The 15,144-nt window shown below is 46.1% G+C and overlaps 2 protein-coding genes across 4 annotated transcripts in view; one reads left to right on the top strand and one right to left on the bottom strand.

Annotated features, from left to right (window-relative positions):
* Nucleotides 1-986: 986 nt before the first annotated feature.
* On the top strand, nt 987-2,247 carry RPLP1 (ribosomal protein lateral stalk subunit P1). Its single transcript, XM_057369169.1, has 4 exons — nt 987-1,167; nt 1,272-1,346; nt 1,472-1,589; nt 2,127-2,247. Exons 1-4 carry the CDS (start codon nt 1,096-1,098, stop codon nt 2,204-2,206), a joined length of 345 nt encoding a protein of 114 aa, XP_057225152.1. The 5' UTR covers nt 987-1,095; the 3' UTR covers nt 2,207-2,247.
* Nucleotides 2,248-3,361: 1,114 nt separating this feature from the next.
* The window catches only part of PTK2 (protein tyrosine kinase 2), a 187,623-nt gene continuing 175,840 nt past the window's right edge, over nt 3,362-15,144 (bottom strand). For 2 of the 3 annotated variants that reach the window (XM_057369160.1, XM_057369159.1), the window contains 6 exons: nt 13,419-13,481; nt 10,507-10,546; nt 9,730-9,836; nt 6,065-6,220; nt 5,514-5,594; nt 3,362-4,612 (listed from right to left, as the gene is read on the bottom strand). In XM_057369160.1, the coding sequence (XP_057225143.1) occupies nt 4,403-4,612; nt 5,514-5,594; nt 6,065-6,220; nt 9,730-9,836; nt 10,507-10,546; nt 13,419-13,481 (657 nt within the window). In that variant the 3' untranslated portion in view covers nt 3,362-4,402. Of the gene's footprint in view, nt 4,613-5,513; nt 5,595-6,064; nt 6,221-9,729; nt 10,547-13,418; nt 13,482-15,144 lie in introns of those variants that run through there. The other variant, XM_057369158.1, reaches the window with a different exon arrangement.

Here is a 15,144-nt window from a genome sequence, read left to right as displayed (position 1 = left end):
TCCATAGCCCTCCCTCATCCACTGATGTGGTCRCTCCTTGATAGAAGGCCCCTTGGTTGGTCAAGCAKCACTTGACCTTGGTGGAGTCATGGCTGTCCCAAATCACCTCCCTRYCCTCCAGAAATGCCTTAGCACAGCTTCTAGATCTGTTCCACGATCTGCCCACTCAGAGAGGTGAGGCTCAGCAAATGCACATCTGTCAAGAAGACAAAAAAAACCAAACTAGCGAACATTTACTTTTTCACAATCTGATTTCCTTTGGAGCAAAACTCGAATTTGCTCAGGCCCATCAGAATCACAAAATGGGTGAGGTTGGAAGRGACCACAGTGGGGTCATCTGGTCCAACCTCYCTGCTCCAGCAGGGCCATYCCAGAGTACAGGATTGTGTCCAGCCAGTCCTGGGATATCTCCAGTGAGGAGACTCCACATCCTCTCTGGGTAATCTGTTCAGTGYTTGGCCACTGMAYRGRAAAKAASCTCTTCTTCATGYTCAGGYGGAAAGAATTAAGGTACACAGTTCTGTACCAAGGGCTTATTCTGCACCTTTTATTCCCATTTTACATACRGAAAATGGAGTGTTTAGGGAGGCAGTGAGAGTTGAAATAGTGATGGGGATGGTGGGGAGGACTGGTCCCTCAAGYTGTCCCAGGGAGGTTTAGTTTGGAYATTGAGAAATTTTCAAGCCCTGGCACGGGCGGCCCAGGGCAGCGATGGAATCCGCATCCCTGAAGGRACACAAAAGCCGTGTGGATGTGGCACCTGGGGACACGGGTGGGCCTGGCAGTGCTGGGGGAGCCGCTGCACCCGGTCCCAGAGCTGTTTCGGGATTTTAGGAATGAATTATCCCCTGTGAGGGCGGTGAGGGATAAAGGGGAGGGTGTGAGGGGGGCGTGGAAAGGGAAGGAGCGCGCGCGMGCACCCGCCATGCGCGGCGGGTCACGCGGGGGTGACGTCACCGCTTACGTCAGGCGTTCCCGCCATTATAAATCCGCTCCGCCGTGCCCGGCCCCTTTCGCTCCGCGGCGGCCCARGGTGCTGAGTCCTTCGTACGAAGCTAAGGCCGAACCACCCGGCGACCAGCACCGCGCCCCGCCATGGCCTCCGTCTCCGAGCTCGCATGCATCTACTCCGCCCTCATCCTGCACGACGACGARGTCACCGTGACGGTGAGTGCGGCCGCACAAGATGGCGGCGGCCGCGCGGCATGGCCGCCTGAGGGGCCGCGCCGGCCCGGGCCGGACGGGCTCTGAGCGCCGCTGTCTCGTTGCAGGAGGACAAGATCAACGCGCTCATCAAGGCGGCCGGAGTGAACGTGGAGCCTTTCTGGCCGGGGCTCTTTGCCAAGGTGGGCGAGAGGGACTGCGGGCTGGGCAGTGGCCGGGCAGGGCCTCTTTAATGCAGAGGCCCGTGTTAACCCCGTGTTAACCCCGTGTTAACGGAGGCTTTGGTGCCGCTTCTCGTTCTCCGCAGGCGCTGGCGAACATCGACATCGGGAGCCTGATCTGTAATGTGGGAGCGGGCGGTGGAGGGGCTCCCGCTGCCGCCGCGCCCGCGGGTGGTGCCGCGCCTGCCGGCGGAGCCGCCCCCGGTAAGTGGCGGCTGTGTCCCACCGAGGCGTGGAACACGGATCCATGGGGATGGCTTGGGTTGGGAGGGGTCTTAAAATGCTGGCAGGGACACCTTCTYTAGAYCAGGCTGTTCAGACCCCCATCCAGCCTGGCACTAACACTTTCAGGGATGGGGCAGCTTCAGCTTTGCAAGGACCAGCCACAGAAGCTCTTCATATGGTCTGTGCCTCGCAGTAGGTGCTGAGTGTTGTAAAGCACCTTCCCCTTGTGAAAGGCTCGTGTTGCACATGAAGTCAGTGTACAGGATTAGTGCTCCCTCAGAATTGAGACTGCTCTCCCTGAATGTCAGTCAGGATCATACCATTATCATCACTATCTTCTTAGAGTTTGATAGAAATTAATTCTGAAGGCAGGAAAACAACTTTCCTAATAGTGCAGACACTATTCTTGGGTTGCTGGCCTAGCTTGTTAGAACTTGTCAGAAGTCTTTTGTGACAAGTGATTTTTATAAGCTGGTAAAATGAAAAATAAATCCTGTTTTCTTTTTCCTTTTCTAGCTGAGGAGAAGAAAGAAGAAGAAAAGAARGAAGAATCAGAGGAATCTGATGATGACATGGGCTTTGGTCTTTTTGACTAATTAGTTTTGTACCTGCCTGTAATAAAGAACATCAACTTGTACTTCTGTCTCTCGGGTGATTGTGAAGGGGAAGGAGTGGAGGATGGCCTGGGGACCTGCAGCTCCTGAAACTGCTGTACTTAAGTGTTCAGCTGTGGCTTTACACTTTCTCTGTCAGTTTTTTTGTGCTTCACAATTCCAGTTAAGGCTCCTAAAGGAACCCACAGCATCTGGAGAAAGGTGGGAGTGGGATCCCAGTGAGCACAGGMTAAGGTTGTGCTCAGCAAAAGGGCTGAGCTGTGGTTGGTGCCACAGCCTCTTGTGCTGATACCTCTGGTTACAGCAGCAGTGCAGCTCCCATGGCACCTGTGCAGGGGCAGCGCTGGCACAGCAGGGTCAGGGCCTTTTCAGTGGGGGAAAGGGCTCCAAAAAGCCTGAGCTTGTGTAARGTGTAGAATTTCTTTGCTCTTCCAGAAAAAGTGAAAGCTGCTTTTCAGGATGGATGTGGGAAGTGATGTAATACTGTGCAGGAAAGGAGCTACTTAAAAGGAATATATTTCATAAATTACTATTGAACAGGACTTTTCCAGAGCAGTTCAACAAAGTAAGAGCTGTTCCAAATGTGTATTCTAAAGCACTGAGGCATTACAGAATTCTAGGTGTGCAAGAAGGGCTCCAAAGTTGTGCATGAGGGTTGTTCCACATCTAGACCAAACACTGATGCACTCTGCTCTGTCCCATCTTTCACATTTATTTAGTAACTTTATAATAAGATGATAGGTATTTGTATTATCAACTAATTTATATTKAAATAGACTCAGGTACCCATGGAAKAAYTTAGTCCCTGTGCTGCTRCTGAGTCCTCAGCTGAGCTTCCAAACCAGCCCTTACAACTCCTCTATAACCTTTCCCACACCTTCTTAAAGAACTCCTCCAGGAAAATTAATTTAAAAAATCCTTACAAGTCATACTGGTGACTTGTAGCACTGACTTGCTCTGTGCTCACAACTGGAGGAAAAACTGCTTACTCAAAAAACTCCTTATTAAATCTTGGGACACCTTCCTTCAGTGCTTACTGTCATTCCTCCGGTCCTGCATAAAGGTACTCAGGTGGGAAAAAAATTCCAAGCCGGGAAAACACGGTGGTTTCTTCTGCAGTGCACACACGTGAAATAAAGAGAGTCAGAGTTTCACTGGTAACACCTTTTTAATAGGTCAAAGTAACTGTACAGTTCATTATATTCTTCCTGAGAATAATTTATATCCCTCAACAGCAAAAAGGGAGTGTGGTTTTTATTTTAACAGAACARATGGCATAATTGGAAAACCAAGGAAAATCTAATTACACTGCTCTACTGTAAGTCCTCCCAGGCAAGATAGACAAAAGGATGGGTTAGTTAACTACAGTGGGTTTAAAATAGTCATCATGGCTTTAATCTGTCTTTATAAATTATATAAAAATGGGGGACATGAATGGTTACAGATCTCTAAATGCAGCTCTGAATTGCTCTGGTACAAAGCAGCATTTTCACTTCCAAGGAAAACAACATTGCTACAAAAGAACTGGCACATTATCCTGGTGAAAAAGACGAGTGTTCAGTTGTGTCCTACAGCTAGTTCCAAACAAATGCTTCACACAGTCACATAAAAGTAAAAGGCAGGAAGATGAAGAGGGCTTTAGTTTGTCTTGAAATGACTGAAGTCTTGAAAATATAGCTTTTTATTCTTTTTCTGTAAATCATGATTAGCATATTGCGACRTAAGTGTTCTAATAAAAAAATTCCAGTCTGGATAGTTCATATACTGTGGGCAAGAATTCTCAGCCCTGAGGTTTCCCCGAATTCTTCACAATATCTTTCTCCGATCTGCTGCTCCAACAGTTTTGGCTCCGAGAGCGTGACCCGGTGGCAGCTCAAAGCGTGTCCCATGCGATGGTGTGAGCTGCCCTGTGCCCCGAGGCTCTGAGTGCCCGAGGGCTCCTGTACAAACCTCATCTGCTGATAATGCCACATTCTGAATCCCAGCCCAGCCCGGCTCTAGGAGAAAGACTTGGTTAAACTGTTGCAATGAGAGAACCAGCGGTCGGTCAGGTCGGCTGAAGYGAGAGGCGCTGGAAGGCCAGGACTGCACTGGGTTAATCCTCACTGCTGGTGGAAGGTGAAGGAACATCCTGTCGCAAGCAGAATTCTGAGGCTGATGATGCTTTTCCCTCAGTGCTTAGTGCGGTCTGGACTGGCTGATTTTCAGTCTGGCTTGATCGATGACATCCAGCAGGTTCTTGGCATCCACAGCCAGRGCGTGAGCAGCCGTCAGCATTTGCTTCTTGTACTCCTGCTGCAGGCTGGTCATGACGTACTGCTGGGCCAGCTTCATCTTGTTGATGAGCTCAGCCAGGTCCGAGTTCAGCAGCTTCTGTGCCATCTCAATCTGCAATGAGACAACAATGGTAGCGTTTTGTTTGAAACACTGCACTCACAGAGCCACAGCCTCTGCTTGGGATTCCTGATGGAAGCTGGGGCTGTTTCTGTAGGCACCACATGGAGCAGCAGATGCAATCTGGCACCTGCTGCTCTGTGCTGGGTGGAGATCAGGAGCAGCCCTGCCAGCTGCTGGGCCATCACTRTTAAACAGCACCAAGACCCAGTTGGGGGATTTTATGCCACAAGTTGGCATTAACAYCTGGTTATGGGTTTCCACGTCCCTATTAGCATCACTGTTTTTATTACTAAAGCATCTCTAAAGCRGAGAAGTAGCTCTAAAAAATTAAATGGGTCAAGAAGGTAGATGCAAGTTGCTTAAGCACATGGCTAAGTCAGGATGAACCTCTGAGATGGCACAGAACCATTGTCTGGCTTGCTCAGTACCATATTTGTTGATGGTCTTGGAGGAAAACTTGTTTTACTCCTGGACTTCATTGGAAGCTCTCAGTGACTCCTCATCCAGAACTGGGTTGCTGCAGGCCCCTTCCAGCCACACCAAGCTCTGCTCAATTACTTGCTCAGTGACTTGGTGTGCAAGTGAATGACAGATGACACCTGCACTAAAAATTTAACCACCAGATCCTCCCTGCCTTGTCATACCGCAGTTTATGTCACCTTCCTATGGGTGACACCTACATCCAGTTTGAAAATCCTCACTAATACCAAACCCAGGTCCATGCAGCAAGTCCAATAAAATTCATTTAATGTCTATTTATAACCCAAGAGTTCAGACTGCTCAGGGAACCAAAATGTGTGCCTGTGCCAAGAAGGGAGCACCAAAACCTGTCCCAGCTGGCTGAGGCTGACTGGGAAGCAATGGCTGAGCAGGTGTGCAGAGCTCCACGTACCTCTCTGTGGGTGCTCGCAGGCAGCACTGGGAGGGTCTCATCTACTGTTGCCAGYAAGGTTCTTAGTGCCAAACCAACCTCCTATGAAAAAAAAAAAGATTAAAGAAATAAACTTTAAAGACTTGGAATGAATGGATGACAGAACTGTGAGAGTGTAAGAGGCAAAAGACAGACTTAATTCCTCATCTGCATAAGGAGGGAGTTAGAACATGCTTGAAAACACTTCAAAATCCCACCTGCAATTGTGTTTCACCATCAAAATAGGATGCCAAAGGGTTAATAATAATGTTTTTTTTTAAAAAGTGAAAAGCTGGAGAAGACAATACACGCAGCTCAGCACCCTGGATAAGCACAGGCAAACTGGGAATGAAGCACTGCTGCCCGCAATACTGGGAACGGCATCCAAAGCTCCACACTCTGACCACAAGTCACCCACCCCTTGAACTCAGAAAGCTTTTCTGCTTCCAATTTTCCAGAAAATTCCTCCTTCACCACTTAACAACCTCATTCAGGGAAGATACAAACCCTGACTTTAGGCATTGTGTCCGTACCTTCACCATGGGCACGTACTCCTCGGGCGGAGCCGGCTGGATTTTACTGGACATTTCTATCACCGCTTTCACCAGCCCGGTCACGTTCTCGTAGACTTTGTCATTGGAACGGTCCAGGTTGGCCGTGGGAGGAGGGCTGATCTCCTGCGGCTGGATCTGCAAGCAGAGAAGGGCTGCTGAACCTCCTGTCCCCAGCAGATGGGGCTCAGCCACTTCCCAACCTCCGCGGAGCTCCGGCAAGGGCTCAGCTCCTCGTGTTCCCCGCAGCGCCCCCAACCCCGGTCCTGCTGTCCCCTGTGCTGGCTGAGCACACTCACTCTGAGATCTGAACGAAGTTCTTTTACTTCTTCTGACTGAACATAYGTGAAATGACACTGGGCAATTCTTACCAGGGCTTCCCTGAAGAGCTTCCAGTATAACTCTCTCAACGAAGAGAATATTTGAGGAATGAGAGTACTGAATACTTAACATGTCTCAGTGGTTYAGGTTCCACTGTGAGGGCAACAGGTACGAACCCTCATTCCAGAAGGGTTTTCTGTGCTCCAAGATAAYGTCAGAGCACACAGTAACACACTGGTATGTTAGAGAGAACTGGAACGAGATCATCTTTGAGGTTYCTTCCAAGTGAAACTATTCCATGATTCACTGACATTATTATTTTGTTAGTGTAAATCTACAGCAGGTTAACAAAAGTCACCAGTACAGGTGGGAAACAATRGGATGCTTTTAGACAGTTGATTTCCAAGAGATCAGAAAAAAACTATTAAGTTTAAAAATACTGTAGTCCTTACTCAAGCAATACTTCCAACATGTCAGGTATGTCTGGAGTTAAATCCAAGACAGACTGAAATAATCCCAGGTCTGAAATGAAAGAAACTTTGCAAACCTCCATTGTAAGGTCCTCAGCATCTCTGAACTGTGAAAACTACAAGCATCCCAGTTTCCAGCAGCTATTCCCTACTATAGGATGGCCAAATAACCACTCAGTTTGAGCAGAAGGTTAAAAAATTGCTGATTTCCTCCTGGATCTGAGATGGCTTGTGCTGCTTCAGCTCCCTACGCTGACTTACTGCAGGCTCTCAGGACTGGTCCCAGCTCCAGAAATGTTTCACTGCAAGCACCTGACACACTGCCCTGAGCAAACCATGAAATATTTGGATGGGACTTTCTCTTAAGGAAGGAGTGCAGCATTCAGCACATGGTGATTCCTTTTTGTAGCATTTCTTTAAGTTGGTACCAACAGCTATTGCAGAGATTCTCTCTAGTGCATTGATCAGAAAATATCTTAGGAAAAAGAGCACTGTAATCACCTCARTCAGCAAGGAAAGGCTGTGATTCCAATCAGTTTCAGCAATCAAGAAGTTAAAACAGTCATTTGGCAAAGTCACATGCAAAGACATTTTGGAATAGGGCACGGACACACACGCTCACGCACTGCTTACCCTCCATGGCTATGGTTGAGCAGAATGTGGGGGGAGGTTAAAGAAATTTACCAAAAGAAGGGAAAAAAAGAAAAACAATATTAATAAAACTCAGCAGGAAAAAAAAAGCCAAACAAAAAACCCAAACAAACCCAAAATATGTGTAGCAATCAGAGACCAGTTAAAAAGCCTGCAACGAAAACACATCCTCACCGGAACCGGCAGCCACTGGTGTTAGCTCTGGGTCCTGTGTGACAGAATGTGGCACCGTGTGGGCAGTGGAAGGGTTTGCCATGCACCCCATGCTTCCTTCTGACTCAACACATGGGCAGGAGATCATGCAAAGCTGGACAGGAGCAAGCTCTGGCGAGCAGCAGAGTGGTGAGTGGAGCAGAGGRCCTGGGAAACCACCTGTCCTGAAAACACTGCTGGTCCCTCTACACAAACAATCCAGGACTCGATGCATTTCAGAAAATGTTGTACTCATCCTTCTGAACCTTTCTGTTTAGAGGAGTCATGATGGGAAATCCATGGCCATTTAACTGTGCAGGTCTTGTTCACAACAACTCATCACARCCATGGTTAAGAACTACCAAGAGTCCACTCAGATGACACCCACACCCTGGAATTCCAGGCCCTAACCTTTCAAGATTATGGACACTGCATTTCTTAGCACTTGGTTTCTCTTTTTTTATCCCCAATACCAACACCACTGCTCTGGAGAAGTCTTGGGTTTCCTCAAGGAACTGCCTCATCCTGGAAAAGAGACCCAGGAGCTCCTTGGGCCCTGCCCTGAAGGCTCCAAGGACAGGCAATTCCAATCCTCTTCATTTGAGTTCTCCCTGAATAGGGAGTCTGAAGTAGATGTATGGAAAAAGGAGCCTGAAATGAACCCTGGAAGCATCTTCAGTTTAGGACTGCAGCCATTAACAAAGTTATGCCAAAAAATAATGGGCTGTTTTCTTCAATGGGGCATAAAAGAATCCAACTTCCAGAAAATTTTGACAGAAAAAACAAAATCAGCCCTTTTTTCCTACTCAAAAAGCTATTTAATAMACAAATTCTCTTCACTTGTCATTACTGATGTCTCTGGCTGCTCAGGTTTGTTTGTTGTCAAAAGGATGTATTTCAAAAAACGTTTTTCATGTTCCAGTATCAGCATTTAGAAAGGAAATTTTAGAGAAGCCAAGTTTAGTAACACATCTGTTACTGCTTTTTAATGTTTTCTGAGGCTTGGCAGCTCATAAAGCATTGGCATCAGTTTATAATAAATAACCCTGCTCAAATYCACCACTGCTGGCTATTTACACTGATTCTTAAACATCCCAATAATCCCAGAACAAGAGCAGGAGTGAGACARGCTGGCAGTGGCTGGGATCAAGTTGTGCTGAACACACTGCTCTGATGGCAGGTTTTGAGTTTCATGTTCAGATGAACTGGGCTTATTTCTGTATTTCCTTAAAGCACCTAAAATAAAGGTCACTCTACCCAGCTGCTGTGGCCACCAYATCATGGATTCCTGCTCTTTACTACAGGGCTGTTTCCTGAAGATTAGAACAGAGTCCTACAGGCAGGGAACAGCACCCAGAGGGATGATTTTGGGACATCCTCAGGGGCAGYTCTGTGGACACCAAATGCAGCAGGGGCAGGACACTGTCCCACAGAACCCTGCAGCAGCACCTCTGCTACAAAACCACTGTCAAGTGTCAGCTGTGGCTTTATTGCCTATTTATGGGAGATGAAACAACACATCAGGAAGTGTCTCACTCCCAGGTCAGACAGCCCATTTCCCCTCTGCCCTGGCTCCCCAGAGCTTGTAGGGTTTGAATGCTGCAGCAAGAGGTTTCTGAGCACTGCAATTAGGACAGGGGACTTTGGTACCATCTGAGTACCTGGAATCCCTGGGAATGCTCCTTCCTGTCAAATAGGGATATGTATCCATTTGGGACACCTCATACACCCTTCAAACTGGAAATGAGCCCACCTGGGCAGGTTCTAGGTGAGGAACACACTGAATCCCAACCAGGGAAAACCTGAGTTCCCTCCCCACTTCCCTGGAGAGCTGCCAGGGCACATTTGCCCCAGGACAACATTTACTTGGGAAGTTTGGTTGCCTTTGCTTTCCACAGTCTCTACGTCAGCAACACCAAACTACCTCAGGGCGGTTCTGTTTGATTTGCTGGGGGTATTTCATATTTCACATGGCCCTAGTAATGTTCTGTTTGCTGGGGGTGTCTCACCTACCTTCACACCCTCGTTGTAGCTGTCCACGGGGCTGTTGAGGCTGGCCAGGCTGCCCAGGTGCCCGGGGGCTCCAGGGCGTGGAGGCTTCTTTGGCGGAGCTGCGTGATCTGCTCAATGAAAAAATGGTGTTTTTAGAGCACCAACTTGTCAGATRTACCTGCACCCTTCAGCTCTGCCAGCACTACACAGGCTGCACGTGTTGTTCTCTGCCAGAGATGGACACCCTTAGGTGTCCTGCAGTGAACCACTGTTTGTGGGAGGAGAATTTTATGAGAACAGGATTTTTTTCAGTAAAATACTTTCAAACTCCTCTTGTGGGGKAACYGCTACTGCTCTGGGCACACCCACCYCAGCCCTGAGAGSTTGCCACCCCTTTGCACCACAGCTGAGTGCCACCATGCTGTGTGTGTCTGGGGAAACTGGACTTCTTCCCAGCAGCARTCCTGGGTGTGATTCACTTCTGAGACCAAGAAACCCAGCTTTAGGTGTCTACTTCTGTTTTACATGTCTGAACTCCACACTGGGTGAATTCCCACTCTGACTCAGCTTCCTTTAGACATTTCCTGCTTGTTGATCTGAACTCTTCCTTGGCTTTGCTGACTCCATGTCTGGGGCCTGCACAGGAATCTGAACACACATTACACAAACATTCATGTGAAGTACCTGGAACTGAATCCACCCTGYATGGAAATAATGCCATGAACTTTTGTTCACTACAGTTGCTGMAAGGCTTGTAATCAAGGATTCAAAATGACAGTATGTGAATTTAGTGCTTACCTGGTTTWCCCACAGGCTGATATATGTGCTGGTTACCAGCCTATAAAAAAATAAAATAAACATTTAAAGTAATTATTGCAGTGCTCGCAGCTTTCAGCMGCACTATGTCAATCTCAAATACTGAGAGCAGCCACTTCTCAGCACATTTCCCAACAGTTAAAAATACATCCCCACACAGCATCATCAGGCCATCACTACTGGTCTTTTGTTTAGAGAGCAAGAAAAGAATCTGCATGTATGTTGTACTGCTCACAACAGCCCTGGCTTCCACATTACAGCTCATCCTTTCTTRTTACTCCAAGGTGGTGGGACAGTCACAGTCATTTTCAGTCTGTGTCCACATATCCAACTGTAAAGGTCATGATGGTGAAGGAGAAATGGCAGCACAACAATGAGAGACTCCAAGAACTTCCTACTGAATGGTTCCATAACAGGAAGAACACATTTCTAAGCTGGTTTCCTTTTTGGTTCTGTTGCAAAGCTCTTAGTCAAGGTTCATTTGGTTATTCTCTTGGGAGAATTTAGTAAAAGACTAAGGTGACTTTCCCTGATAATTGAATTCATACATCCTTCATGTCAACCTCATCAYCGGTGTCAGCAGCCCAGCAGCAGCACAATATTCAGGAATATCTCTACACCAACTGCTCTTGCCCTTAAGGGTGATTTTAACTTCCCAAAATTCAACTGGGAATACCATACAGTGGACACAAACAGRTCCAGGACATTTCTGTGAAAGTAACTTGTTGGTGCAGCTACTGAGGAACCTGACAAGGGAAGGCAATTCCTGGAACTGCTGTTTATAAACAGAGAGGGACTTGTGGGCCAAGTGGGGACCAGTGACTGCCTCAGTCATGGTGACCACAAAGGAGTAGAGTTTGAAACTGCTGGTGTAGGAGAAAAAAATTCCAGCAAAACGTCAGGCTCTTTCCAGGAATAGTGAGGTCCCCTGGGAATGGGCTTTTGAAGGAATTGGAGTCTATGGGTGTCAGCTGCACTTTAAGAGCCATTTCTTAAGGCAATTCCAAAGTGCTGGAAKTCAAGCAAGCAGGGCAGAAGGCCAGCCTGGAGAGCAGGGATCTTCAAGAACTTAGATGGACAAAGTAAATGTACAGACAGTGGAAACAGGCACAGGTGGCATCACTACAGAGGTGCTGTTTGCCCCTGCAGGGAGAGAATTTGTGCTGATAAAGCTTGACCACAGTTTCTGTTGGACAACAGCACAAAAAAGGCTTTTAAAAAATGCCAACAGCAAAAGAAGAAGCAAAAATYACACTGGTCTGTTGCTCAGTGTGGTTGGTCAACCTCACAAATAGGGACACAAAGTAGAGACATTCAGTCATGTCATTAACTTTGATTTGKGCTGTTAACCTAAATATTTCAAATCTGCTAAGCCCAGGGGAAAATAAAGGGAACATGAGAGAGAGGGAGGAGAATGAAATCGCACTGAAACAGTTCTTGCAGTTTTATTTCCACAAAATTGTGTATTGAAAGTATAGGTCAAAAGAATGTGATCGGTCAGGAACTACTAAAATGTGGGTGGTAACTTCTCATTTGTATCACTGCCCAATTTCTCATCCTCTCAGTCAAAAACTTAAACTGAGTCACAGCAGCATTAGGCTTTTCCCACTGCAAATGAAGTCAGARTTATGTTCTGAATCTACTAAGAACTACTACATCAAGTTCTAGAAACACAGTTACCCTGAATTAGAGTTTCTTTTAAAACCCATTCTGTCCACTATCAGTAAGTGTTTTCTTCACAATCTTTCAAATGGGTGTTGTATTGCACTACCTCGCCTGGGCAGACAGGACTTCCCTAGAAACAGTTTGGGATCTGGGGGCTGTGACATGACTTCAGGATCTCCTGGGCATCTCAAAGCACCTTCATGAGCAGCACAAAACACATCAACACTTCCCTTGGTCTTATATAAAGATGTGACAACAGCCAAGGCCTGACAGTAACTAATAGTGCTCTCCAATTTCATGGRAAAAAATCCTGGGAGCTTCCAGACATGAATGTCTCCAGAGACCATGCTGCAGTGTGTCATTAATACACTCATTCATGACTGTGTTTTGGCTGCAAATGCAGGAAGAATCCTTAAATTCTTAAGCAGTGAAGAAACGCTGAAGCCAAAGCAGGAGCTTACAGTCGCATCCCAAATGAAAGGAGGGCTAATTTAAAAATGTTCACTACTTTACAGGTGACCCTGGCGGAAAACAGAGGATGAAGTGCCAGGTCTGTGTCATTAACAGTCTCCAGCCTAATTCCCCTTTCCCATCAATATGATCCAGAGATTCCAATGACAATGAAACAATTCAAGAGATGCTTTTAGTTAAACAGACAGGAGTTAAACCACTAAGGAAGAAGACCCGARCTGCAGCTGCTGTCTGGGAATAAAGGAATGGCTGTGGGGGTTATTCCAATTGTTACATAGTGGATCATTTACCCCAAACAGAGTCCTGRGTAATACAACAGCAACATTTACATTACTTGTGAGAAAACTTCAGCTATTTAAACAACTGCAAAATCCTGCTTTAATCCTGCTTCCTATTGACAGAACTTRCAGAAAACAATTCACATTTTTAAATAAAAGGCCCAATTCTACAGCACATGAGCCCTTGGAAATTACTGCAACATATCTGTGGAAACATTTGAGTATTTGTTTCAAGAGCAGCTTCAAGAAAAAAAAACCCCAACCAACAAACCCCAAATCCCTCAAACTGCTGCATAAACCAGTCTGCTGTGGCTGCTGTTCCCACAGAAGCTGAGCCTCTTGGAAAGCCGTACAACCATGTAATAATAGTGGAAAYGTTTAGCAAAACCTTTAAATCATCTCCCACAACTGTACAGCATGTTCTACCAGGAAAAAACTGGAGGCAGAGCTGGGAGAGGAAAAGATCCCACACACACTTACTGGGCCCTGGAGACCTCCGTCCTCCCGGTCGATGCTGCCTCTGGAGAGCCGCACGTCGGGTTTCTGAAAGGAAAATTCAACRTTTCTCTCTGTGCCCTGCTTATCCATTCAGTGCCTCTGTTTAGAGGCAGTGCAAAGACAGGAAAATCCCGTTACAAATGCACACTGACAAATCCAGATGTCATTTCACTCCAGACCCCGCTGCCGCCACCGCAGCCTCGGCTGCTCCTCCACCGCCCGCCCTCAGCACWGGAGTAAAAATGCTCCTAAAATCCCACACACAACACTGGAAAACCTGCATTTCGCTTTTCTCAAAGGCAGCAAAAGTTGTTGTTGTTTTTTTTCTTTTCTTTTTTTTTTCAAAGTTTGCTTCCCAACAGCAAAATTCCAACTGCAGGATGAAAAATGCTGTGCATTAATTCCTGCTTCCTGTCCCAGGATGGCTTAAATATACTTGGCTCCCTCTCCAAGCAAACGGGGCCAATTACTGGAGCTCTCTAAAAWCTCCATTTGGGTACAGCAAGCCAACAAAGCCATCCAGATGCCCTTTTCTGCCCAAACAAACAACAAATAAATTTTTATTTTATGTGTTTTAAGCACAATGCAGGAACCTTGGGAGTTGGTTGTTTTTAAAACCAAAAATTAAATCGCACCAATTTTGATTTTTTTTTTCCTCACACCCAAACCAGTATCACACAATATCCTAAGTTGGAAGGGATTAGTAAGTCCAGCTCCTGGCTCTGCACAGGAAAACCCCACTCATCTCCCCAGCAAATCCAGGTATGTTATATTTATTCTTCAAGGACAATGTTGATTACATGGAAAGACAAAGGAATAGTGGATGTGAAGMCAGCAAAATTACAGCGTGCTTCTGGTGCTCAAATTCTGGCACTTAAAACCAGGATTTATSTGACTCTGTTTTACGAGACTGGATGAAGTGTTACTGATAATTCAAGGGATAAAATGGTCACATACAGACTGAGAATGAACGTTTTTTATTTAGAGAAAAGTAGGTGTGTGRATATTGATGTAACTAAGCTGACCCCATGTTCTTTCAGAGTTAAATTCAGGGCACAAATATATTCTTTTCTTGTTTAAAGCTATTTGAGATCCCTTTCCTCCCTTCTKTTAAGGACACTAAAGAATAATTCCAACTCACATAACCAGCTAAATGACCCTGAAAACTAGCAGGGCAGGAGGAAACTGCACAAATACATCAATATTGATCCTTTGTCATTAAAAATAGTCCAGTTGTGCTGCCAGTCTGTCTGAAGGGCTTACATTTGGGATTTTCATTCAGTCTTCTGCAGACTGAGTGAGGCACAGCCAGAGACAGTCACTGCCCAAAAGCATTTACAGATTAAAAATAGACCAATCATATCAGACAGGGAAATATTCAACCCCATCTTRAACATGAAGAACTGAAACAGACACAAGTGGTCTCCTACTGTTTTTCCAGGAATTTGTGACAAATTTTCAGATGAAACCTACCACTGACTAATCTCCAATTTATTTCCTTTATTACGATGAAGGAGTTGTTTTCTGGTTAAAGTCTCATTTGATATGAGTATGCTTGAAACTTCACTAGACAGGTGAAATCGTGATTCTCATCAYATTTTTCAGCTAAAGCACATAACTATCCCTGTTTACATAAAGCACATGATTAACTACATTTCTATTACACTGATTTGCCACYGTTTCACGTTCGTTTCTAACCAGGCAAGTG

The sequence above is a fragment of the Malurus melanocephalus genome, unplaced genomic scaffold (assembly GCF_030028575.1).
Source record: "Malurus melanocephalus ecotype Western Australia unplaced genomic scaffold, MMel_1.1 scaffold_104, whole genome shotgun sequence".
Taxonomy (NCBI): Eukaryota; Metazoa; Chordata; class Aves; order Passeriformes; family Maluridae; genus Malurus; species Malurus melanocephalus.
This window is presented reverse-complemented; position numbering and strand designations above follow the sequence as displayed.